Below are 27612 nucleotides of genomic sequence, written 5' to 3'. Positions count from 1 at the left end.
ATATAGAACTTTGTTCAATCAAGAAAACCTACTCCTGACTCGTTTGTTCCACCTTCCCGCTTTAGAGTGACGCCCAATTACTTGGTCCGCTCACAGTAAGCATTTCACGGTTAGGTCTACACTTGTTGTGTTTGGCGCATGTGACAAATAAAGGTTGATTTGATTGGTCAAAATATGCGTTTTCAATTGGACACCGTTTGGACACTTATGAAGTGAAAAGCCACAAAGCCCTTTTTAACTTGGAAAGACTCCGCCACCACCAGGTTAGAGATGTGATGATTGTGGCGTGAATTCAGTTGGCCCACTACTGTAGTCCTCAATCATGACATAGCCACTTATCTGTTACTCATGGTTTGGCTTTGTTGTAGAACAATACAATTGCCTCACTATCATGTCAGAAGAAAAAGATGATAGCGATTGACTGGTTGTCGACACCTCTTTGTGTGTCTCTGCCTCTCTTGTCTGTCTCGCTGTGTGTCCGTTTCTCAGGAGGAGGTGTTCCACAAAGAGAACGGCCTGTCTGCAGAGCTGCTGCTGGGCTGCAGGGTGGTGCTGAGGGAGAGAGCTGTGGTCCAGGGCCTCATGTCCAAGTGCCAGACCATCTCGGGCAAGATGGTAAAGGGAGTCACCCAGGTCATAGACAAGGGCATGGGCTCCATGACCCAGCCCTCAGTCCTCAACAGAAAGTAAGTGAGCTCAACTTCCACTGCTGTCCTGATTCATAGACGATTACATCTAATCTACTATAGGCCGTGTCCCAAATGGCATCCTCTTCCCTATATCGTGCACTACTTTTGACCAGAGCCCTATGGGTCCTGGTCAAAAGTAGTGCACTAAATAGACTAGGATATGGTTCCATTTGGGACATATACTTTTATATTCAGACTGGGAGAACAACTCCTCATTGTTGTAACTAATAGATAAATCCAAATGCTAAGTAAATGCCATGGTAATCCAGTTATCCATTTACCATGGCATAATGGATGTATTCTGAAAACGGTTAACCCCCCACGTCTGATATGATTTGTCTAAAAGGAATAAAATAATAAACCTTTTGTTAACCCCATTAAACAACTATCACAGTTAAGTAGGTTGTTATGCCACACTTCTCAGATACTTTTTTTTGCCTCTAAATGTCTTGTTTGGTTTGTCGTTGAAGGTCTTGTATTCTGATTGGTTTGTCTGTAAATGTCTTGCATTGTGATTGGTTGCCATGCAGGTTGAATTTGAAACCCTACCAGCTGATTGGGCTGAAGTGGCTTCTCCTGCTGCACCAACACAAGCTGAATGGAATCCTGGCTGACGAGATGGTGAGATGGTTTACCCCTTAAGCCGCCTTCACACTGCAGGCCTTAATGCTCAAATATAGATATTTTTTTCAAATCCTTTTTACGTCTACTGACAGCAAGTTACAAGTGATCGAATTTGTGTGTTCAGACAGCAGTGATTTGCTGACAAGGCTACACTAGTTGTCCATAGTAACGACGGGTGTGTGTGCAGTGGTGTAGGCTGATTGTTGGTGTTCGTGCTTCCTGTCACTCAGAAGTTAGTGAACACTGCTTTTTTGGGGGGGGGTCAGCTTAATATTGCGAAAAGAATGTTGCTTCCATCAATGTAATTGTCTGCATCATTTCCAATCCCCCATATATTTTTGGGGATAAATATATATATCCATACACGCATGCATACATATACATACACATACCTATATACACATACATACTTTTTTTTTTTTTTTATATATACCTTTATTATTATTTCCCCGCAAACCCTACCACCGATCCCCCAATTGGAGTAAACTAATAAACACTTTGGCATTTACCTTCAATTTATACATCTTATACACATTTTACAAACACAGTCTACTTTACAATAGTTCTCTCTTGTTTGTTCTTAGTCCTTGAACACTGCTTTTTGCAAATGTGACAACAATGCCTGCCGTGGATGTTTCCCAGTTGCTTTGAATGTTCGAAAACATAGTGTGTAAAGCACACACTTTTTAAAGGCTCAAAGGATAAGACGATCCAACTTTCAAAACAAGTCCTTTTTGGCTAGCCACAGCAGTCAACGAGACAGCTAGGTAGCTGTTTAGCTTTCTAGCACATGCAGCAAAAAATAAAATTGTAACAATTAACAAGCTAGATATATTTTGTAATTTTTAATTTCACCTTTATTTAACTAGACAAGTCAGTTGTGAACAAATTCTTATTTTACAATGACGGCCTATCCCGTCATTGTAAATTGGGAGTCCCTGATGCAGTACCTTAGACCGCTGCGCCACTCGGGAGCACCACAGCACATGTTCTTGTCAAACTGTCAACAGAGTAGCTGGCGAGTAACACGATATGCCAAATAACAGTCTTAAAACCACTTGAGGGCAAATAAATCAGATTTGACCGTTCAGACACCAGTCACATGGTTATGAAGGTGGTTTGAAATGTAGCTTGAAATATCCGATTCCATGTGCTTTTTGGTTCAGACTGCAGGAAAATAACAGATTTGAATTAGATATGCAAATCAATAGGATTTGAGTCACTTCCAATTGCCAATGTGAACACTGCTTTAGAGAATACATGATATGTGTCCCAAATGGCACCCTATTCCGTATACACTGAGTGTACAAAACATTAGGAACACCTGTTCTTTCCATGACATAGACTGACCAGGTGAATTTAGGTGCAAGCTATGATCCCTTATTGATGTCATTTGTTAAATCCACTTCAGTCAGTGTAGATGAAGGGGAGGAGACAGGTTAAAGAAGGATTTTTAAGTCTTGAGACAATTGAGACCTGCATTGTGTATTTGTGCCATTCAGAGGGTGAATGGGCAAGATTAATATTGAATTGCCTTTGAACAGGGTGTGGTAGTAGGTGCCAGGCGCACCGGTTTGTATCAAGAACTGCAATGCTGCTGGGTTTTTCACGCTCAACAGTTTCCCGTGTGTTTCAAGAATTGTCCACCACCCAAAGGACATCCAGCCAACTTGACACAACTGTGGGAAGCATTGGAGTCAACATGGGCCAGCATCCCTGTGGAAAGCTTTCGACACATTGTATAGTCCGTGCCCTGACGAATTGAGGCGGTTCTGAGGACAAAATTGGGTGCAAGTCAATATTAGGAAGGTGTTCCTAATATTTTGTACACTCAGTATATAGTGCACTACTTTTGACCAGAGCCCTTAGCGAATAGGGTGCCATTTGGGTCTTGACCATATATAGTATATGATTTTTATTTATTCTGTGAATTTCCCCCTCCCTGTGTTCTAGAACTGTTACTAACAGAAAACATAACATACTGTGGCAAGATGGTGTAGAAAGGCCTCAACAGGGGTGTATTCACTAGAACGCAAACGGTCTGAAACGGGGAGGGACTAACCTGAACTTGTCCAATCAGAAACGATTGTTTTTGTTGCAAGACATTTTCCGTTGCAAAACGGTTTGCTACAGTCTACACTTATGAATACATAACCGATTTAGATAAGTGAGCGTTTGAGTAATATTGTGTGTGGGTGTAGCACCTGCAGGTGAATACACACAGACAGAGAGAACTAAAGGAATGGGTGAGAAATATTTATTTTAACATTGAAAAGGGAAAGGGGGGTGCCTTGTTTGGTTTAAATCAGAGTTTGGAACTTTTTCGGTTCTGTTTCCTGAAACAGTTGCAACCCCTAGTTAAATACTGTTAGATTGCCAGTGTGGGATTGAAGTCCTTATATAAAACCTGGGGCTTCGTGATGCTGTTTTAGACTGATACTTTGAAGTGCAGATGTTGATCTCTATCACTCTTTCTCTCGCTCGCGATCTCTTAAATCATCTGTCTTTCTTCTACCCGTCAGGGTTTGGGAAAGACCATCCAAGCCATAGCCTTCCTGGGCAGACTGCACCAGGACGGCATCGACGGCCCCCACCTCATCACAGTGCCCTCCTCCACCCTTGGTAAGGGCTCTACTCACGTCATGCCAGTCACTTTATAACCACGTTAAGCCTGTTTATAACCACTAACAGAACACATGACCTAAGCAAATGATCAGTGTATTATTGGCATGTATCTGTTTTGTGAAAGACTTGAGACCATTTCACTTAAAACGACCGTTGCCCTTTATAATATCTGTCATGTTTGGCATAATGTTTTGTTTCGGCTGAGTAAATTGGACTGGAATTAATTGGCCTGTATTTTCTCTACAGATAACTGGGTTCGTGAGCTAAAGCTGTGGTGCCCTAGTCTCAAGGTGTTAGTCTACTACGGTGAGTCGTTTTTTCCCTTATCATCCATTCAGATCCAGGATAATGTGGTAGATTGTTAGCTGTGAGTCTAAGCCGGGTTGTATTCCCTAGGAACCAAGTGGAAGACGATGGGCCGAAGCGGGGAGGGACTAACCTGAACTTGTCCAAACAGAATCACTCTTTTCATGATGAATAGTAGGGCTGGGAATTGCCAGGGACCTCACAATATGATATTATCACGACACTTAGGTGCTGAAACGATATGTATTGCGATTCTCACGATTCTATGTCTATTGCGAATTCGATGCGGTGATTTTATTTTTGCCATTCGATGTTCCAAACATATTGCTCACCATATGTCTGCAGCAGAGGGACAAGAGAGCCATGATAAAAATTAGTTTTTTGGTCAGTCATGGAAATCAAATGGCTGGAAAACAAATTGACTCCCTATTTTAAAGAAGATGGAGATCAAGCTATGAAGGAGAAATACAGGCGTTTTGGTGCATGTACAACCAACTGGCGCAAAAATAATATTGTGATATTGTCAAGATGATACGATACAATATATCGTAAAAAATAATATCCCGATATGTAACTGTACAGATGTCTTGCCCCCCATCGCTAATGAATACACCCCCTGTTGTGTGTTCAGGCTCTGTGGAGGACCGGCGGTACCTGCGACATGACATCCTCAGCAATCAGGTGGACTTCAACGTCATCGTGTCCACGTGAGTACACATACACGTACGCACAATATTGTCGAATAGGTTTCAGTCTATTGGTGGAACCACGGTGAGCTCTAGTGGAAGGGAAGAGCATTGCGTCCTCTGTACTTGTCATTGTGACGAACGGCTCCTCCGGGTTGATGTTTCCACTAGGTGCAGATCTAGGATCAGCTTCCCCTCCCCCGATCCTAACCTTAACCATTGGGTGGGGAAATGCAGTTGCCCCAGATCAGCGTCTTGGGGCAACTTCACCCTAGAGCCTTGCAGCTGTGCAGGGGGTGTTTTAATGGGCTACGTACGTGTCTGTCTGAACCAGAAAAGCACTTTGTAATGCATTAATGATTGATATTAATGAGCATTACACGCTGTTTAAGGCAGCCGTATGGGAAATGAAGGCACTGCTGAGTCTCCCGGGCTACGTGTCCAAACCTGTGTGTTGACAACACAATGAGTCAATTAGATACATACCGGGAATTCACTGGAACTAAAAGGCCTTGCTTCTTAAATGTGCTGAAGCATTCCCTAGTGTGTGTGTGTGTGTGTGTGTGTGGTGTGTGTGTGTGGTGCGTGTGTTTGATGTAGGTCTACATACGGAATGAAAGTTCAACTACAAATGCTCATGTTTGGGTGTAATCTCTCTCTGCGCAGCTACAATCTGGCCATCGGCAACGACAGCGACCGCAGTCTCTTCCGCAAGCTCAGACTGAAGTACGCCGTGTTCGACGAGGGCCACATGCTGAAAAACATGAACTCCCTCCGTTACCGCCACCTCATGGCCATCAACGTTAGTTCCCGGCACAACACCTCACACTTCCCCATTGACAAGTAGTAGAAGCAGTTGTAGTGTGCAATAGAGTTGATGTCCCCGTGTCTCCTCTGTCTCTCTGTCTAGCCATCAGTGTCTGTCTGAATCTCTCGGGCATTCCTGACTCTGTCCACGTGTCACCCCGTGTCTCTGTCGGTCTACCTGTTTGTCCCTGCGTGGCTCCCTGATTCCCTGTCTGACTACCTGTCTCTGTGTGTCCCCAGGCTGAGCACCGGCTGCTCCTGACCGGCACCCCTCTACAGAACAACCTGCTGGAGCTGATGTCGCTGCTCAACTTCATCATGCCCTCCATGTTCTCCAGCAGCACCACGCAGATAGCCAAGATGTTCTCCATGGTAAGGTCACGGGTCAAGTTTAGCGTCGACATATTCTGATCTCCATCTCTGAGGCACTTTGCGAATACAGACCCCGGTACCGCTCCCCTCATGTTAAGTGGGACTCTCACAGTAGGATGTGTGTTTTGATGTTTGTGTTGTATTTGTGCGTGGTAGAAATCCCACGAGGAACAGAGTAGGTTTGAGAGGGACCGCATCGCCCAGGCTAAACTCATCATGAAACCTTTCATCCTCAGACGAGTTAAGAGCGAGGTAAGGACACTCCCAAAGTGACTTACACTGAGAAATACTGGATGGTTCACACTGTGATATTTAAAGATTTGTGTGTGTGGGCGTGCGCGTGTGTGTGCGCTCGTGTGCGTATGCACTCGTTTGTGTGTGTGTGTGTCTCTCTCAGGTTCTTAAGCACCTGCCAGCGAAGGAGGAGAAGCTGGAATTCTGCGCCATGAGCGAGAAGCAGCAGCTGCTTTACCAGAACATGGTGGGCAAGCTCAAGAAGTCTGCCATCGGAGAGAGTATGTACTGCACGGAACTGTAGTGTAGGTCCAGGGTGAAGTTTCTCCTAAATGCACATCTAGGATCAGATTTTACTCTCCCAATCCTAATCTTATCCATTAGTGGGGGAATGTGCTAAACTGACCCAAAATCAGGGTCTAGGGAAATCTTCACCATACTCAGTGTAGTGTTACAGCAGTGGCGTGACAGACGGGTGGTGCATAGCTGGCACAATAAGCGTGTTTGTGTGATCGGCATCTTACATCCTGTGCCCTAATTTCAACTGAACTGTTTTCTCTTTCACTCTTGCTCTCTCTCTCTCTCTCGCATGCTCAACCACTCGCTCACATCATCTCCATCTCTGTGTAGAGAGAGAGCTGTGCAACGTGATGATGCAGTTGAGGAAGATGGCCAACCACCCTCTGCTCCACCGGCAGTACTACACCACAGAGCGACTCGAGGCCATGAGTCACCTCATGCTCAAGGTTGCTGCTTTATTTGCCATTTTGTGTTTGTGTCCTAGTTTTTTTTCTTCTGTCGATTTATATAAATCAAGTAAGTTAATCTCCTAAGAAACGATGTTACCACCCTTATCTCTTCTGTCTTTCTGTCAACCCTCTCTGCCTTTCTTGTCTGTCTCTCAATATGTATATTTTTATTCATCCCCCTCCCCCTAGGAGCCGACCCATTTTGATGCGGACCCAGTGCTGATCCAAGAGGACATGGCTGTGATGTCTGACTTTGAGCTCCACACGCTGTGCCAGAAGTACTCGTCCCTGGACAAATACCAGCTGGACAAAGACCTTGTACTGGACTCTGGGAAGTTTCACCTGCTCCAGACACTWCTTGCCACGCTCAAGACCAAGGTAATGAGAGGAAGAGGGGGGAGGGAGGTGAGACGAGGAAGAGGGTAAGGGCTAAATGTCATGGTGTCTCCACATCACTGAATGCAGTCCTGATCTGTGCCTTGCTGTGCTCTAATAACAATAATACATGAGATTTCTATAGCGCTTTTCAAAGACTTAAACGTRCGTCTCTGCAGGGAGACCGGGTAGTGCTCTTCAGTCAGTTCACCATGATGATGGACATCGTAGAGATTCTGCTCCAACACCTGGGCCACCGCTACATCCGACTGGACGGCTCCACGCCCATAGCAGAAAGGTGAGCTTCAGTTGTGTTCAACTCAATGGCTTCCGTCCAACATTGTATGTAGTCTTTTGGCAGAGAGTGTAACTGGAGCCAAGGTAATTCATCACAAAAAGCTYTTTAACTGGCAGTGGCCAATATTCAGAGACCGATGTTAGTGTTGTAGTAGTGTATGTAGCGCCGGTACAGAAAAAGCAGAAAGCCGTTGTTCTCCCCGGACCCACCTGTGTTTGGTGCAGGATCGTGCTGATTGACGACTACAACACGGACCCGGAAATCTTTGTGTTCCTGCTGTCGACGCATGCGGGCGGCCTGGGTATCAACCTGACCTCGGCCAACGTGGTCATCATGCATGACATCGACTACAACCCTTACAACGACAAACAGGCTGAGGACCGTTGCCACAGACTAGGGCAGACCAGGTGAGAGACACGAACCGGAGCCTGGGTCAGGTGAGACAGACAGAAATGGACAAGACCAGGTGAGACAGACAGGGAGAGACAGGTGAGACAGACCCCTACTGACCCTAACCACATAATGCGGACGGACGGACGGAGAGGGCTGGGCTACATTATGGGGTTAGGGTCAGTAGTGAGAGATGGCTTGCTTAGAGACAAGTCTCTAGAAGTAGTGACGATAAGAGTTACCATATGGTCACACAAACACCTGGCAAGTTATGAGACAATACTACAATACTCTTGTGATGAATGACTGGTGGTCAATGTCTGTCCATGTCCTCCTACAGGACAGTCCAGGTGATCAAGCTGATCCATAAGGACACCATAGAGGGCTGCATGCTGCAGCTGGGTCAGAAGAAACTCAAACTGGAGCAGGACATGACTGCTGCCGAAGAGGGTAACGACCAGCACACATAGACGCGCGCTTGACACACTCACTCCCACACACTCGACACACTCACTCCCACACACTCGACCCGGAAGTCCAAAGTGTCCATGGTCTCTTTTCTTTATGTAATAAATCAGTATCACATGTTGAGAAATGGAATCATCACTTAATCGTTTTGTGTCCGTACCCAGGTGACGAGGGCACCATACCCGAGGACATGGCCTCTCTGCTCAAAGCATCACTGGGCCTGTGAGGATCTGGGATCCAGCCTGGAGCATCACACCCCAGGTGCCACTGATTGACTGAAACTTGCCACGGATACTTGAATCCTCCTCCTGGAACTTTGTGGGTCTCCCTGCTCACACTACCCATGAGACATATGACGGAGTCACAGCTGTGCACTTCCAACAGTCTGGAATAGAGATGATATGAATGTCTTGAATGGGTTGTTTGCCCCTGTTGACAGTGGCGTTGAGGCCATTGGCCACTCTGCAGAACTAGGGGTGTATATATTAGRAAGCAAAAGGGCCTAAACGGGGAAGGACTAACCTGAACTTGTCCATTTAAGAAATGCTTGTTTTTGTTGCAAAAATATTTTGCTATGGTTGTACCGTAAAACCCATGTCGTACTGTAAAACCCATGTCAAAGCTGTTACTTGGCCGTTTGTATGTCCCTGTTGCGACATCAACAGGGTTTGTCGAAACATTAAATAAAGATTTTAATATTTATTTTCTTTTGTTTCAATGGTTTATTTTAAAAGTACATTTGCCATCTTCATTTTGTCATGTCTGGCTATACTTCTACAGTAATGTGCCTCACATCAGTACTTTCTGCATACACATTCCTCATTGCAGGGTAAGTTGTGGTTACTGAACGGAAATGCAAACACATTTGAAACTGAAACATTTAAATWAGAATTATTGGACCAATTCTAAGCTTCAGAACATGTATCCTGCTTTGTCCCTACTGAACTGGGCCCAGGTTTTAGAACTCTGTTGTAGGTCTGCTCTGAATCCACTTAGCGATGTTCGGGATGGCCTCCACCCGGTCAGTCAAGCCACACAGGGCAGGATGGTGATCAGCAAAGCCCGGTCTCAGCACACTGAAGGTAGTGAAGCACACATGGCAGTAGAGATCAGCCCAGGTCTCCTGAACCAAACAGAATAAGGTATGTCAGACTATGGTGGCCACATTGAGCGAGGCAGTTGGAGAAACTGACATGGCTTGGTCCCAGATCTGTGTGCTACCCTGTCAACTCAAACAGGACAATTGGCAGGTTTCCATTGACSCAGGTTTATTCTATAAAAGCAATCTCGCAACAAAAAAAAACTATTGTGACTGCCGATATGAGACATTTTCTAAAGATCTACATTTTTATCTGTTCGACAGGTGGATTCTTTTATTTCGTCTATATGGAAACGGATTTTCAAATTATTGCTGAATATTTTTGAAGGTATGCGAGGTAATCCCGTAACTAAACTCCACACCAATAAACGCAACATGTAAAGTGTTGGTCCCATGTTTCATGAGCTGAAATACATCCTAAAAATGTTCMATACACACAAAATGCTTATTCTCAAATTTTGTGCACATTTGTTGACATCCCTGTTAGTATTTCTCCTTTGCCAAGATAATCCATTCACCTGACAGGTGTGGCATATCAAGAAGCTGAGTTAACAGCATCAATACACAGGTGCACCTTGTGCTGGGGGCAATAAAAGGCMCAGTTTTGTCACAACACAATGCCACAGTTGGTCAAGTTTTGCAGGAGCATGTAATTCCCTGTCTTAGGTCAGTTAGGATCACCACTTTATATTAAGAATGTGAAATGTCAGAATAATAGCAGAGTGATTTATTTCAGCTTTTATTTCTTTCATCACATTCCCAGTGGGTCAGAAGTTTACAAATACTCAATTAGTATTTGGTAGCATTKCCTTTAAATTGTTTAACTTGGGTCAAATGTTTCAGGTAGCCTTCCACAAGCTTCCCACAATAAGTTGGGTGAATTTTGKCCYATTMCTCCTGACARMGCTGGTGTAACTGAGTCAGGTTTGTASSYCTYKSYYSSMMMMRMYTTTTYCAGTTCTGCCCACAAATGTTCTATGGGACTGAGGTCAGGGCTTTGTGATGGCCACTCCAATACCTTGACTTTGTTGTCCTTAAGCCATTTTGCCACAACTTTGGAAGTATGCTTGGGGTCATTGTCCATTTTGAAGACTCATTTGCGACCAAGCTTTAACTTCCTGACTGATGTCTTGAGATGTTGCTTCAATATATCCACATCATTTCCATCATGATGCCATCTATTTTGTGAAGTGCACCAGTCCCCCTGCAGCAAAGCACCCCCACAACACGATGCTGCCACCCCCGTGCTTCACGGTTGGGATGGTGTTCTTTGGCTTGCAAGCCTCCCTCTTTTTCCTCCAAACATGACGATGGTCATTATTATCATATCTTTATTTCAACAAGGAACACAGACTGAGACCAAGGTCTCTTTTACAGCTGGGCCCTSCGTATACATGTTTACACATACGTACATTATGGCCAAACAGTTCTATTTTTAGCGCCTCCCGGGTGGCGCAGTGGTCTAAGGCACTGCATCGCAGTGCTAGCTGTGCCACCAGAGATTCTGGGTTCGAGCCCAGGCTCTGTCGCAGCCGGCTGCGACCGGGAGGCCCATGGGACGGCGCACATTTGGCCCAGCGTTGTCCGGGTTAGGGAAGTAGGCAGGGATATCCTTGTCTCCTCGCGCACTAGCGACTCCTGTGGCGGGCCGGGTGCAGTGCACGCTGACCAGGTCACCAGGTATACGGTGTTTCCTCTGACACATTGGTGCGGCTGACTTTCAGGTTGGATGTGCACTGTGTCAAGAAGCAGTGCGGTTGGGTTGTGTTTGGGAGGACGCATGGCTCTCGACCTTCGCCTCTCCCGAGTCCGTACGGGAGTTGCAGCGATGAGACAAGACTAACTACTACCAATTGGATACCACTAAATTGGGGAGAAAAAAAGGGGCTAAAATAAAATAAAAATGTTAATATATTTTTTACGTTATATTTTTGTTTCATCAGACCATTGGACATTTCTCCAAAAAGTACGATCTTTGTCCTCATGTGCAGTTGCAAACCCTAGTCTGGCTTTTTTAATGGCGGTTTTGGAGCAGTAGCTTTTTCCTTGCTGAGCGGCCTTTCAGATTATGTCGATATAGGACTCATTTTACTGTGGATATAAATACTTTTGTACCTGTTTAATCCAGCATCTTCACAAGGTCCTTTGCTGCTGTTCTGGGAATGATTTCCACTTTTCGCACAAAAGTACGTTCATCTCTAGGAGACAGAACGTGTCTCCTTCCTGGGCGGTATGACGGCTGCGTGGTCCCATGGTGTTTATACTTGCGTACTGTTTGTACAGATGAACRTGGGTACCTTCAGGCATTTGGAAATTGCTCCCAAGGATGAACCAGACTTGTGGAAGTCTACAATTGTTTTTGAGGTCTTGGCTGATTTTCTTTTGATTTTCCCATGATGTCAAGCAAAGAGGCACTGAGTTTGAAGGTAGGCCTTGAAATACATCCACATGTACACCTCCAATTGACTCAAATGATGTCAATTAGCCAATCAGAAGTTTCTAAAGCCATGATATCATTTTCTGTAATTTTCCAAGCTGTTTAAAGGCACAGTCAACTTAGTGTATGTAAACTTCTGACCAACTGAAATTGTGATACAGTGAAATAATCTGTCTGAACAATTGTTGGTAAAATTACTTGTGTCATGCACAAAGTAGATGTCCTAACCGACTTGCCAAAACTMTACTTTAACAAGAAATTTGTGGAGTGGTTGAAAAACAAGTTAATGACTCCAACCTAGGTGTATGTAAACTTCCGACTTCAACTCTCTCTCTCGATAGATATAGATATATCATAACAGACACATCTTAACATCCACTGTTGAGTATAAAGTACCAGTCAAAAGTCTGGACACTTACTCATTCCAGGTTATTTGTATTTTTTTTTACATTTCAAAGTTCTTGACATTTTTTGGATTGACTGACCTTCATGTCTTAAAGTCATGATGGGCTGTTGTTTCTCTTTGCTTATTTTAGCTGTTCTTGCCAAGAGTGTGCAAAGCTGTCATCATGGCAAAGGGTGGCTACTTTGAAGAATGTCAAATATATTTAGATTTATTAAACGCTTTTTTTTTTTGTTTACTACATGATTCCATGAGTGTTTTTCATAGTTTTGATGTCATCACTATTATTCTACAATGTAGACAATAGTAAAATAAAGAAAAACCCTTGAATGAGTAGGTGTGTCCAAACTTTAGGAGGACAGGTTCATTGTAATGGCTGGAATGGAATCTATGGAATGGTACCAAACATCCAACACATGGGAATAACTGTTCCATTGATGGCGTTACAATGAGCCCGTCATCCTATAGCTCCTCACACTATTTACAATGAGCCCGTCATCCTATAGCTCCTCACACTATTTAGATGTCTCATGAGTCATGTTAACAAACCGATGTCATTGGCCAAAATTATGGGACTGAATTACAGTGGAGAGCCCCCCCCCCCTCCTTTCAACTTACCGAATCACCCACTAACCACTCCCTGTCTCCCAGATGACACTGGAGATGGTCCAGTAACTTGGGGGCGTGGCTTTGGAAAAGCATGTCAATCTTCTGTGTCTGCAGAACAAAGCAGGGTTCTCACTCAGATGAGCACTGTGAATCCTGCAGAGGCTGAGCCCCACTGTGGTTTCAACTAAAGTCACTATTAATGACTTGACTTCTTGGGATGGGTTTCCCTGACAAAAACAACGTCTGTCCTGGAAAAAAAGCAAATGGAGATTCTCCATTGAGAATGCTATTTATTCGAGGAGTGGTCGTAAGTGTACAGTGTCCTAGACACAGATTATGTTATGAATGATTGTCAAGGCATTGTCAAACACTTCATGAACACACCTCTGGTCCTAAATGGACCACTAGASCCTATGCACTTGTTGAGATCTGGGAGAATTCGCTAATAGCTCTACCTTGCCCTCTGATAAGCTAGCACTAGATGGAGGTTTTCACATATCAAATCCTCTCAGATCTTCATAACTGCATAGGGCATATTGTTCCCTTTTTCCACATTTTGTTACATTAGACTTATTTTTAAATGGATTAAATAGAACATTTTCCTCAATCTACACACAATACCCCATATTGACAAAGCAAAAAACATTTATACATTTTTGCACATTTATATAAAAATAAAATACCTTATTTACGTAAGTATTCAGACCCTTTGCTATGAGACTTGAAATTGAGCTCAGGTGYATCCTGTTAACATTGATCATCCTTGATGTTTCTACAACTTGATTGGWGTCCACCTGTGGTRAATTCAATTGATTGGACATGATTTGGAAAGGCACACTCATGTCTATATAAGCTCCCACAGTTGACAGTGCATGTCAGAGCAAAAACCAAGCTATGAGGTTGAAGGAATTGTCCGTAGAGCTCCAAGACAGGATTGTATTGAGACACAGATCTGGGGAAGGGTACCAAGACATTTCTGCAGCATTGAAGGTCCCAAAGAACACAATGGCCTCCATCATTCTTAAATGAAAGGAGTTTGGAACCACCAAGACTCTTCCTCGAGCTGGCCGCCCGGTCAGGGAGGTGACCAAGAACCCGATGGTCATTCTRACAGAGCTCCAGAGTTCCTCTGTGGAGATGGAAGAACCTTCCAGAAGGACAACCATCTCTGCAGCACTCCACCAATCAGTCCTTTATGGTAGAGTGGCCAGACGGAAGCCACTCCTCAGTAAAAGGCACCTGACAGCCCGCTTGGAGTTTGCCAAAAGGCACCTAAAGGACTCTCAGACCATGAGAAACAAGATTCTCCGGTCTGATGAAACCAAGATTGAACTCTGGCCTGAATGCCAAGAGTCACATCTGAAGGAAACCTGGCACCATCCCTACGGTGAAGCATGGTGGTGGCAGCATCATGCTGTGGGAATGTTKTTTAGCGGCAGGGACTGGGAGACTAGTCAGGATCAAGGGAAAGATGAACGGAGCAAAGTACAGAGAGATCCTTGATGAAAACCTGCTCCAGAGTGCTCAGGACCTCAGACTGCGGCGAAGGTTCACCTTCCAACAGGACAACAACCCTAAGCACACAGCCAAGACAATGCAGGAGTGGCTTCGGGACAAGTCTCAATGTCCTTGAATGGCCCAGTCAGAGCCTGGACTTGAACCCGATCTAACATTTCTGGAGAGACTTGAAAATAGCTGTGTAACGATGCTCCCCATCCAACCTGACAGAGCTTGAGAGGATCTGCAGAGAAGAATGGGAGAAACTCCCCAAATACAGGTGTSCCAAGCTTGTAGCGTCATACCCAATAAGACTCGAGGCTGTAATCGCTGCCAAAGGTGCTTCAACAAAGTACTGAGTAAAGGGTCTGAATAGTTATGTAAGTGTGATATTTCTAGTTTTATAAATTAGAAAAAATGTATACAAACCAGTTTTTTTCTTTGTCATTATGGGGTATTGTGTGTAAGGGGAAAAAACGATTTAATCAATTTTAGAATAAGGCTGTAACGTAACAAATGTGGAAAAGGTCACAGGGTCTGAATACTTTCCGAATGCACTGTAAGTGTCCATTTGGGATTGGGTGTCTGTGCCTTTCTTACTTTGATCTGTGGGTTGTCCTCTCTCCATGGGATTAAGAGGGTGAAGTCGTTGAGGGTGTCTACCAGAGCGTCTGCCTGGGCCTCGGCTAGTCTGCTGTTACCCACAAGCCCTGGGAATAAAATAGTTGCCCCAGGAAGGGAGTGAACACAGTTGTTACTAAAGCACAGTGGCTACCGAGTTCCAAAGCGTTTTTATGTTCCTCTCTTGCCTTTTCATTTAATTAAATGCAAGAGGAGAACAGAATGCTCTGGAATATCCTCTTCTTCTTGCTACTTGACCTGTTGTTTCACCATAACAAGCTTATTAAATATATTGTTAAAAGATCCAGTGCAGTTTCCTATGTTGTGTATATATATATATATATATATATATATATATATATATATTTCCACACTATGAGGCTGCAACAATACTGTGAAAATGATAATGCCCTTTTAGTTCAAGAGCTGTTTGAAAAGACTGCCTGACATTTCAGCCTGTTTTGGGGGGATGGAGTTTTGGCCTGCATGGAGACATCCCCAGGTGGTAAATTATTTAATAGACCAATAATAAAGAGTTCCAAACCTCTCTGCCAATAACAGCTAGTTTTCCCCTCCCCACTCAGACCAGTCCAAGCTAAATTATTGCTTGAGAAATTGCTCTTGCTAAGAAGCTATTTTTATTTTTTACAATTTTTATTGAAAACAATCGCAGTAAGGTACTCGATTGTTAACCAGAAATTATTTGATATTGAGATAAAAATGTGCAGTAGGGGGCCTTTAAGATCTGAGCTGTGCATGTTGGGGAATACTAGTCATTACTAGCATACAGTAGTTGGCTACCGTTCAAATATAGGATTATAATATAAGACACATCTCCGTCACTATGGAGGACCGAGCCTTCTGCTCCCTTGCCCCTGGCCATCAGAGTCACTGCATCAATCTGAACTTTTAAAAACACGCCATGAAACACATTTCTACAGACTTTCTTGTAGTCCTAATCCTTTTAGCACCTAGCCTATTATTGCTATTTCCTGTCTTGATTCAAAATGTTTTTATTGTATTTTTGCCTWTGTAGAGCTTTGAGAACACTAATGAAAAGCACTTTACAATTTAAATGTATTAGTCTATATTACTATTACCTGCTTCCTTTGCCAGGAACCGTGCAATGGCCAGACTYTGGGTCAGAGGGAGTCCATTCACCTCCAACACTGGGAGCTTTCCTAATGGAAAGGCTGAGAGAGTGTTAATGAGTATGCTCTTGTTCATCATCAACACTTCTAACCAGAAGATAGAAAATATCAGTGTTGTGTTTGAGACCACCTAAAGTGAGACCGATTCAAGAGCGGGGCAAATCGAATCGGAGTCAAAACCAAGACCGTGAGGGGGGCAAGGGGACCGAGACCGAGTCAAGACCAGAAGAATGTGAGTCCAATTCAAGACCATGATTGTAATTTTGTCAAATTGCCACCATAAGAGGTAAAAATGTCCAGTATTTCTGTGTTCATATTTCAAAAGAACATATGGATTCTTTATGCATTCAGAATGGTGAAAAAAGTGCATGCTGGGGACAAATAGTGTCACTTTACAAATGCTCACTGACCCAAACAGGTGTATAATAGATAAAAAGACCAAACATGTTACAACTTCCCCCTTAGTAATAGTGAGTGTGCAACTTTCAAACTATTTCCCAAGTGCAGTAATGCTATGAGTAAAGTAAGTCCAGGTTTCAATAGGCGATGAGATATTGTGTCATAAAACCCTTACAAAAAAAGATTGCAGTTTTGAAACTGCAGTAGACTGGTATTTTGGATGCAGTAATTGCAGAATTACTGCAGTTGATCTGAAGCTTTACTGCATTCTAATTGCAGTTACACTGCAATTACTGCAGTACAAATACATTATTTTGGACGCAGTATTTGCCACATACTGCAATATTTTTTCGTAATTTAAGGGGTGAGGATATTTTGACTGACTAACGGTTTTATGTACTGGCTGAATGGGAGCTGATAATGAGGTTTTTTACTGGGCAGGTCTCTGGAAGAAATTAGGAGTCTTCAGTATCTAGGTTTCCATCCAATTGACGACATATTTTCATGCGAATATCCTAAAATCAGCATAAAGAAAATAAGCAAATTTTCACTCCAGTGGTGTGTTTCCACCAAACTGATTTCTACCGAATACAAATCTAAAGTTCAATGTGTTTCCATCGCATTTTCAACTCTACGGATAGTTCTGTCCCTCCAAAAAGGTTGCGTTAAATACCAAATATGCCGACTCTGGTCTATGCACATGCGCTCTAGCCAACAGCTCGCAGATACAGTGCAGGTAGGGTAGTCGACATGAGATTATGGATAAGAGCGAGAATATTTGTATTTGTCAAACGGCAGTCAAGCATCGACCATCATGTCACCAGAATAAGACCCTCGATATTTATTGGAAAGCAGCATCAGGGTCATAGCGTGCACTTTCAACACCCTGTCAAATTCATCATAATGTACTTAATCTGTAGCCTAATAAACTACATCGTTTCCGGAGTCGTAAATTAGTGGTACGACCACACACCATATATTGTTTGCTTTGATATGATGGTTATTATATCATTATTCGCGCAAAAAAAAGCGTTCCCAACGCTATTTCTCGCATATTACATTGTACTAACACAAAAAAGATCCCACCATGTCTAATGAACAAATTATCCGTAGGAAAATTATAAAATTGTACAGAAACTTCCTGTTTCYATCACTGCTGTCTTGATTTTTTTTATATATACGATATGACTTCACTCTCATGAAAACTGGATGGAAACGTACTGACCGAGTAAAAATGTATCCGACAACGAGATTGAGACCGAGTCTCACTGGACACAGACGTCAGTTCAACGTTTAGTTTTGATGTACATTTGGTTGAGTTGTAATCTAACGTGAATTCAACAAATATTTCACCATGCTATTGCATTTAAGTTAAAAGTTGGGTGAAAATACTAAATTCCCTTACGTTGGTGACTTTCACGTTGATTCAAACTTTCCCCCCCCGAGTTGGTACCTACAACACTGGAAATGGAGGCCATACCAGGGTAAATAGGGGTTGGGATCATCAAGTCCATACAGTCGCATACCGATTTTTTCTTATAGTCCCTCTATTAGCTCATAACTGCTCAGTAGTTAATTGTCTGTCAATGTTGTTGAAGTGGTCTGGTTACTAAAACATTACTCACTCTTCTTAATCGATGGCCAGTCTCTCCACTCTACCCGCCGATCCTCGAAGGCTATTCCAGCATAGGCAAAGATATACCGAGGCAGCTCTGCTCTACCTCGCATGTTGAAATAGGTGAGCTTGTAGGATGGCATTGTCATTGTTCCTGCTGAGTTGGAATGCAATTTGAAATCCAGTGCAATTTTGAGTGAGGATAAGTGATCCACCCCTGAACTGAGACCTGGTGACCCATATGTGTATGAATAAGGCGACTTCGAAAAAAACGACTCGTTTTCGTTTTTCTGCATTTGAAAAACAAAACTCTTAAATCGACTTGTTTTCTCATTTATTGTGTCAAAATTGGACATGGAATAACATAAAACAAATAACACAATTTATTAAATGTTTTGATTCTCGTTTTTTGCTTTGTTCATATCCTGAAGTACACACCCCCTCATAGAATATTCATGAGTTTAGGAGGTGTATTAAAAGCCTAGGTTGGCAGCAAAAACAATGGATTAGACTATGTGAGTGTGACAGGAAGATACAAATACTAATGTTAGCTAAAATGCTGAACTTATCATTAAGGTAGCATGCCAATAGAACAAACTCAACTACAACTGAACAAAGTTGGCTTGCAAATGAATGAAGATGGTGCCGACAGACATAGCAGCTCTGATTCTAGCTCCTAAGCAACTTTGCAGTATTTCGTTTTTTTTTTGTGTGATATTTCTTACATTATTAGCCCAGAACGTTTTTTATGTTATTACATACCATAAATAACTTTTGGATATCAAAGCGGTGGGAACTCACAAGCATTACGACCAGAAATACAACTTTCCCTAATTGGATCCTGAGGACAATTGAATTTATGACAGAGGCTGCCCCAAGACGTAACCGGCGGAGAAGAGGTATTCAGAGTGGACCTTTAGTATGACTCAGGAGGCGTGCACACCATCCACCACTTCAGAGTATATTACTCACTAATGTTCAGTCCCTGGCCAATAAAGTAGACGAGCTCAGGGCGAGGATCTCCTTCCGGAGAGACATCAGGGACTGTAACATAATCTGTTTCACGGAATCAAGGCTCTCTCCGGCTATACTGTCCCCGGCCATACAGCCAGCTGGGTTCTTGGTACATCGTACAGACAGGAATAAAGAACTCTGATTTTCTTCACCCGACCTAGAATATCTCACAATCAATTGCCGACCATATTACCTCCCAAGAGAATTATCTTCGGTTATAGTCACAGCCGTGTATATTACCCCTGAAGCCGATACCACGACGGCCCTCAAGGAACTACATTGAACTTTGTGCAAACTTCAAACCACATATCCTGAGGCTGCATTTATTGTAGCTGGGGATTTTAACAAAACAAATAGGGAAAAAGCTACCGAAGTTCTATCAACACATTGCCTGTAGTACTTGCGCATTAAACTCGACCATTGTTACTCCCCCTTCCAGGATGGCTACAAGGCCCTCCCTTCGGCAAATCAGATCACGACTCCAGCCTGCTCCTCCCTTCCTATTGTCAGAAACTCAAACAGGAAGTACCCGTGCTAAGGTATATTCAACGCTGGTCTGACAATCGGAATCCATGCTTCAAGTTTGTTTTGATCTCAAGGACTGGGATATGTTCCAGGTTGCCTCTGAGAATAACATTGACGTATACACGGACACGGTGACTGAGTTCATCAGGAAGTGTATAGGGGATGTTGTTTCCCACTGTGACTATTAAAACCTAGACAAATCAAAAACCGTGGATAGATGGCAGAATTTTCGCAAAACTGAAAGCGCGAACCACTGCATTTAACCACGGAAAGGTGACTGGTAATATGGTTGAATACAAACAGTGTAGTTATTCCCACCGTAAGGCAATCAAACAGGCAAAACGTCAGTACAGAGACAAAGTTGAGTCGCAATTCAACGGCTCAGACACGAAACGTATGTGGCAGGGTCTACAGACAATCACGGATTATGAAGGGAAAACCAGCCATGGACACCGACGTCTTACTCCCGGACAAGCTAAATACCTTCTTCGCCCGCTTTGAGGATAACACAGTGCTACTGACGCGGCCCGCTCCCAAGGACTGTGGGCTCTTGTTCTCCTTGGCTGATGTGAGTAAGGCATTTAAGCGCGTTAACCATCGCAAGGCTGCCGGCCCAGACGGCATCCCTAGCCACGTCCTCAGAGCATGTGCAGACCAGCTGGCTGGAGTGTTTACGAACATATTCAATCTCTCCCTATCCCAGTCTGCTGTTCCCACTTACTTCAAGATGTCCACCATTGTCCCTGTAACCAAGAAAGCAAAGGTAACTGAACTAAATGACTATCTCCCTGTAGCACTCACTTCTGTCATCATGAAGTGCTTTGGGAGGCTAGTTAAGGATCATGTCACCTCCACCTTACGTGACACCCTAGACCCACTTCAAGTTGCATACCGCCCCCAATAGATCCACACACAAAGCAATCGCCATCACACTGCACACTGCCCTATTCCATCTGTACAAGAGGAATACCCATGTGAGAATACTGTTTATTGACTTCAACACCATAGTACCCTCCAAGTGCATCATTAAGTTTGAGGCCCTGGGTCTGAACGCCCCCCGTGCAACTGTTTCCTGGACTTCCTGATGGGCTGCCCCCAGGTGGTGAAGGTAGGAAACAACACCTCCACTACACTGATCCTCAATACAGGGGCCCCAGAAGGGCCTGCAGAAGTGCATGGCTCCCAAGTGCTGGCTCCCAAGTATACCTTCCCAGGTCCATCCGTGGCTGCGCCCCTGCCCAGTCATGTGAAATCCAGAGATTAGGGCCTAATTCATTCATTTTCAATTGACTGATTTCCTTATATGAACAGTAACTCAGTAAAACCATTATAATTGTTGCATGTTGTGTTTATATTTTCTTTCAGTATAATTAATTGATTCATTAATTTTAGTTAAGGGAAAATCAACTGACATTTTAACGTGGAAATTACAAAACTTTAGAAGCCTTTTAAAACCTAGAATACATCTACAAGTTTGCATTTCCTGCTGTACAGGAAATTTCCTGTAACAGTGTGATCAAATAAAAATTCTACAACTATATACATTCAGAGAAGCAGGGCAATTTTCACAGTAATATTTGTGTAATATTTGCCAACTTTTGCTTTTCATTGATCAGGATGTTGGTGAAGTATACCCATACCAATTCAAAAGCTTATTTGACTTGGCTGATGTGACTACATGAAGTTGATGATGATCTGCTCAGATGCCATACTGTGCTTTTCTCCTGAGGGAACAATCACAACTCACACATACATCAGCACTGTCTATATCTTAATTGGATATTGTTGTATGTGTAAGCAATAGCTAATTTAGCTATGCAAAGTGACAGATAGGTAACCATGTACGGTAACTGCTGTTTGTTATTTCACAGTCAATAAACACCATCAGCCGACAAAAGAGCTACCTAAGTTAGCTAGAGAAAGTAATGGAGAAATCTGACCTTTCTGCAGCAGGTAGCTCTGGCTGGGCAGCATCATCTTGTAGCAGGTTGAAGGACTAACTTATTTCCACTAGCTACCTTTACGAAAAAAAGAGTGCAGTATAACTACAGTATGCAGCAAATACTGCATACAAAATAACACTTTTTTTTTACTGCAGTACTTGCAGTGTAACGGTAGTTTGAGTGCAGTATAACTGCAGTTATTCTGCAATCACTGCATTCAACATACCACAGTCAACTGCAGTTTCAAAACTGCAATCTTCTTTGTAAGGGTACTACTAGCTAGCATGACTATTGCCAGTAACCAGGTAGGCTAGTGAGTCAATAGCCAGTTAGTACTAACTAGCCAGCTATTACAAGCCAACTTTGTTCAGGTTGAGTTTGTTCTATTGGCATGCTAACTTCATAATAAGTTCTTCATCTTAGCTAACATGAGTATTTTATCTTCCTGTCACACTCCCACAGTCTAATCCTTTGTGTTGCCAACCTAGGCTGTAGACAACCCCCCCTAAACCTCTGAATATCCTATGAGGGGGTGTGTACTTCCGGGTATGAACGAAAAAGAAAAAAAAATTCTCAAATGTAATACATTTCATTGATATTTGTTGTCCATTATTTCCATGTCCAATTTTGACACTATTAAAAAATAAAACAAGCTGTTTTTCAATTCTCTGTTTTGATTCGGAAATCAAAATAACAAAACATACACGGACCAAGAATGAACTTCATAGCCATTGAATTATACCATGCATTATAGGGAAATAATGCTCCCTCTAGAATGTCCTTCAAGCCAATCAGAAACTAATATTCAACAATGCCATGGTATACATTGGATATTCGTAGAACAATCCACACCTTTTTTTATTGAAATGTCGATCTCATTTACGAGCTATTTAAGACTGAAATCTGGGGGGGAAAGTGGCATGCATGAGGTCGATTAACTTAGAGGACGATTTGGCAATTCATTAGCCACTCATGCACTATCGGCTACCTAGGCTAGCACGTTATATTCATCTTGGGGGTTTGTGGGTAATAAACAAAGTGAAATGTGTCCCACCAACATTGTGCTGATATATTTCAACAAATGCCTGTACAGGGGAATCTAATTTGTTCTCGTTATATTTTTTATTTTTTTGATGGTAGACATATTTGTTCCTGGAGTGGACTACATGGGGAGCCAGCTTACGTTCTCAGCGCTGTCTATCCCTCTAGATGGACAATACGCTGGGTAGAGATSTAGATGACTTCAAAGAGGATTTTAATACCACTTTACAATCCATTGGTTGGAAGGAAAATGTGTCCTCTCCCTTTCCCAACACCAAGAAATACACAAAAGTTGACACAGGGTCAGCAGCAGTGCAGATCCCCTGGATGGAGAACCATTTTTGGAGGGTTAGGTGCCTTGCTCAAGGGCACAGTGTCAAGAGATGGTACATGTGATCAGTGACCAGCAGCCTTCCACCGGCCAGTTCCGGTCCACTCCAGCCTCTGTTTCTCAATTCTGGTCCTGGGGATCCAAAGGGGTGCACATTCTTATGTTTGTCATAACACTACACAGCTGAWTCAAGTGATCAATGTATCAAGCTGTGATGATTTGATTCAGATGTGTAGTGCTAAGGCAAAAACWAAAATGTGCACCCCTTTGGGTCCCTAGGAGGACCAGGATCAGGAAGCACTGCTCTGGGACTCTTACAGGAGTAATGAATAGGTCTGCTGCCATGACTACAATGATTCAAACCTAGGGCGACACAAAAATGGGTGTGGAACTAAACTGGCAGCTGGAACTCTCCCATGTACCATCTCCTGCCATTGTACCCTTGAGCAAGGCACTTAACCCCCCCACAATTGTTCTCCACCCAGGGGTGCTGCACTGCAGGGTATTGGGAAAAGCCGAATTCACATTTCCGTTCTGATCAATGGACAATGAAGTATCTATTCTGTCCACGTTCTTGTCACAGGATGACTCTTTGCACATTTCTACACCCACACCACTGCTGCCTCTATTGCACCACTGTACAAGTATTCCTTGTATTCCAYTACWWTKCCATTACTGAATGTATGGCTACTATTTAGTTGTGCTATGTAAACTGTCCTGTATCTACAGAACAAATAAACGTTGAGTTTATTGCTATGCCTACTTAAGTATTTGACACCGAAAGACTAATGTCTCGATTACTATGCCTAATTTGAGTATTATTGTGAATTACTTGTTCATTGTGAAAGATTGTGATCTTGTGAAAGACTCATATAATATATAATATTTTTTTTACTTTGCCAGCAAATGAGAGCTGAAATGAAAGAGTTAAAATTATACCTTTGAACATGAGATGGGTGAAATGGACTAGTAGCACAGCTARAACAATGAGCCAGATGTTCAACCGGATGTATAAATCCAAAACATCTGGTTGGCATTTCCACCCAGACATTCTGCACATTTTGTCATCGATGAAACATTAGATCTCAGTACAGTTTTCTGTTCCCAAAACAAAAATATGTTACAAACCTGGCCTCCCGGGTGGCGCAGTGGTCTAAGGCACTGCATCGCAGTTCTAGCTGTGCCACCAGAGACTCTGGGTTCGCGCCCTGGCTCTGTCACAGCCGGCCGCGATCGGGAGGTCCATGGGGCGACGCACAATTGGCCTAGCGTCGTCTGGGTTAGGGAGGGTTTGGCCGGTAGAGATATCCTTGTCTCATCGCACACTAGCGACTCCTGTGGCGGGCCTGGGTGCAGTGAGCGCTGACCAGGCCACTAGACATTGGTGCGGCTGGCATCCGGGTTGGATGCGCGCCGTGTTAAGAAGCAGTGCGGCTTGGTTAGGTTGTGTTTCGGAGACCTCTTGACCTTCGTCTCTCCCGAGCMCGTACAGGAGTTGTAGCGATGAGACAAGACAGTAACTACTAACAATTGGATACCATGAAATTGGGGATAAAAAAATCAATAATATGTTACAAACAAAGTCGGCTACATTTTTTTTTAGACTTTACCTTTTGCCAACGTTTCAAAGAATTGCATTGTTTAGAAGGAGTGCAATTATCTATTGCAAATGCGCACTTCACAGACTAGGCGTTCCTTAACGGGAAAACTACATGCTTGAACGTGCCAATAGGATCTCGCTAGCTCCTGCTTGGCTCTGCCCACCTCCTTGCTTGTTCTGCACACTGATTAATTTGCTCCCATTGAAAACGACTGTAACGGCTGTCATATTCGTTCTCCTCCTCAGATGAGGAGGAGCATGGATCGGACCAACACGCAGCGAGGTACGTAGACATAATGATATTTATTAAAGCAAAGACGAAACACTAAGAACACTTGAGAAATACAAAAACAACATAGACAGACCTGGACTTGAGAACTTACAATATACGAAGAACGCACGAACAGGAACAGACTACATACACGAACGACAAAACGAAACAGTCCCGTGTGGTAACATATACAGACACAGGAGACAACCACCCACAAACAAACAGTGAGAACACCCTACCTTAATATGGTTCTCAATCAGAGGAAACGTCAAACACCTGCCTCTAATTGAGAACCATATCAGGCAACACATTAACCCCAACATAGAAACACAAAACATAGACTACCCACCCAGCTCACGTCCTGACCAACTAAACAAAGTTAAACAAAGGAAAAATAAGGTCAGGAACGTGACAACGACAGGCTATGTTCTATTTTGGATTAGTTATAAAAAATATTTGTTAGAGTCCATCGTGACCAGTCAAAGTACAACTATAGAGATCTGTGGATTTGGTTGATTGGTAAATCCACATGAATTCAATCACTTTTGACAGAATCCATGTTGATTTAATCAAAACTTTGCATGTTTGCCCATGGAAGAAGTGGTCAGAAAGTGTTTTTTGGGACCTGAATACCAAAACATTCAGGAGATRGAGGTGCTCAAAGTTGACCCATTTTGCAAACCCTACCATACCATGAGACATCCATGTCTTCATCACTGGAAAACAGAAACGGTTGAGGTTGATATAATTTAAAAGCTTACAAACAGGGTGGTCAAAATATTTTATATAAATATATACAGTACCAGTCAAAAGTTTTGACACACCTACTCATTCAAGGGTTTTCCCTTATTTTGACTATTTTCTACATTGTAGAAAAATAGTGAAGACATCAACTATGAAATAACACATATGGAATCATGTAGTAACCCAAAAAGTGTTAAACAAATGGAAATATATTTTATATTTGAGATTCTTCAAAGGAGTCAACCTTTGCCTTGATGACAGCTTTGCACACTCTGGGCATTCTCTCAACCAGCTTCACCTGGAATGCTTTTCCAAAAGTCTTGAAGGACTTCCCACATATGCTGAGCACTTGTTGGCTGATTGATTGCTTTTCTTTCACTCTGCGGTCCAACTCATCCCAAACCATCTCAATTGGGTTGAGGTCGGGGTGATTGTGAAGGCCAAGTCATCTGATGCAGCACTCCATCACTCTCCTTCTTTGTCAAATAGTCCTTACACAGCCTGGAGGTGTGTTGGGTCATTGTCCTGTTGAAAAACAAACAAGTCCTACTAAGCTTAAACTAGACGGGATGATGTATCGCTGCAGAATGCTGTGGTAGCTATGCTGGTTAACTGTGTCTTAAATTCTAAGTAAATCACAAACAGTGTCACCAGCAAAGCACCCCCACACCATCACACCTTCTCCTCCATGCTTCACGGTGGGAACCACACATGCAGAGATCATCTGTTCACCTACTCTGCATCTTAYAAAGACTCATCAGACCAATGGACAGATTTCCACCAGTCTAATGTTCATTGTTCATGTTTCTTGGCCCAAGCAAGTCCCTTCTTATTGGTGTCCTTTTTATRCAAACCCCCCCTCACACACAAAAACAAATGAAGATACAAAAGCGAATTCTACCGTGTTTTAGATCGGCCTAATTGACGTTTAAGGCTACAAAATGACATTTAAAAAAAAAAAAAAAAAATTCAACAAATTATAAAACAGTTTGACAACCCTGTTTTGAAGCTTTAAATTATATCAACCTTTTCCTTTATGTCTTGAATGTTTTTTTCATTCAGRTCCAAAGAGTCACTTTCTGAGCACTTCTACAATGGGTACATACGTATGGAAGGTTTTGTTCAAATCAAAAGGGGTGCTGTCAAAAAGTGATTGAAATCAAATGGATTTATCCTGATGGTGCAACTGAATTTAGAGCACGAACAGTGCTTGTGTTTGTTGTAACTGATTTTACAATGATAGATTGATGATGATACAATGATAGACCACCTGGAGATGGTCAAACAATAAATAATTGTTGTGTTCATTACTGAATAAAAACCTGAGACGTGAATACTTTTGTTCATCTACTTTATTGGTATGTATTTCTAAGTATATAATAGATACAGGAATAAAGAAAGGCTGACTAAGGCCGGGATTCAACCCCGAAGCACATTGTAGCTCGCTTGACATTTAAGATTATTTCCAAATTAGCGGACATTTGCAGCTATTGCCGATAAYGTGATCTCTGTGAACTGAAACTGGATCATTGACTTTAATGGCAACACTCCAAAATGCGCTTTATATTGAATCCCGGCCTTATTCTAAAATAAACACCAATTATTGATACAGGCCAGGGTTGGAACACGTCAACATTTTGACCAACAATCTTATTGTCAAATAAGAAATGCTTGTGTTCCCCCCCCCCC

At 42.9% G+C, this 27612-nt stretch overlaps 2 protein-coding genes and 1 pseudogene across 5 annotated transcripts; 2 read left to right on the top strand and 1 right to left on the bottom strand.

Annotated features, from left to right (window-relative positions):
* Positions 1 to 8334, top strand: part of LOC139028765 (SWI/SNF-related matrix-associated actin-dependent regulator of chromatin subfamily A containing DEAD/H box 1A-like) — a 9183-nt pseudogene extending 849 nt beyond the window's left edge.
* LOC139028777 (SWI/SNF-related matrix-associated actin-dependent regulator of chromatin subfamily A containing DEAD/H box 1A-like) lies at positions 483 to 9210 on the top strand. Its single transcript, XM_070446884.1, has 15 exons — positions 483 to 686; positions 1220 to 1310; positions 3836 to 3935; positions 4185 to 4244; positions 4876 to 4951; positions 5597 to 5732; positions 5978 to 6109; positions 6266 to 6361; positions 6507 to 6624; positions 6974 to 7089; positions 7282 to 7470; positions 7647 to 7765; positions 7990 to 8172; positions 8496 to 8605; positions 8788 to 9210. Exons 1-15 carry the CDS (start codon positions 583 to 585, stop codon positions 8847 to 8849), a joined length of 1692 nt encoding a protein of 563 aa, XP_070302985.1. The 5' UTR covers positions 483 to 582; the 3' UTR covers positions 8850 to 9210.
* A 276-nt stretch (positions 9211 to 9486) lies between these two features.
* LOC111973822 (hematopoietic prostaglandin D synthase) lies at positions 9487 to 18713 on the bottom strand. 4 transcript variants are annotated; one of them, XM_024001238.2, is made up of 5 exons: positions 18465 to 18713; positions 16390 to 16482; positions 15269 to 15378; positions 13181 to 13279; positions 9487 to 9746 (listed from the first exon to the last, which is right to left on the bottom strand). In XM_024001238.2, exons 1-5 carry the CDS (start codon positions 18601 to 18603, stop codon positions 9582 to 9584), a joined length of 606 nt encoding a protein of 201 aa, XP_023857006.1. In that variant the 5' UTR covers positions 18604 to 18713; the 3' UTR covers positions 9487 to 9581. The 4 variants fall into 4 exon arrangements, with proteins under 4 accessions (XP_023857006.1, XP_023857007.1, XP_023857009.1 ...); XM_024001239.2 differs by having other exon boundaries at positions 16390 to 16470; positions 18465 to 18705; XM_024001241.2 differs by lacking the exon at positions 18465 to 18713 and adding an exon at positions 18245 to 18368 and having other exon boundaries at positions 16390 to 16470.
* Positions 18714 to 27612: the final 8899 nt, after the last annotated feature.

The sequence above is a fragment of the Salvelinus sp. IW2-2015 genome, linkage group LG15 (assembly GCF_002910315.2).
Source record: "Salvelinus sp. IW2-2015 linkage group LG15, ASM291031v2, whole genome shotgun sequence".
Lineage (NCBI taxonomy): Eukaryota > Metazoa > Chordata > Actinopteri > Salmoniformes > Salmonidae > Salvelinus > Salvelinus sp. IW2-2015.
Note: the sequence above shows the minus strand (reverse complement) of the source record. Positions and strands in the feature narration are given on the sequence as shown.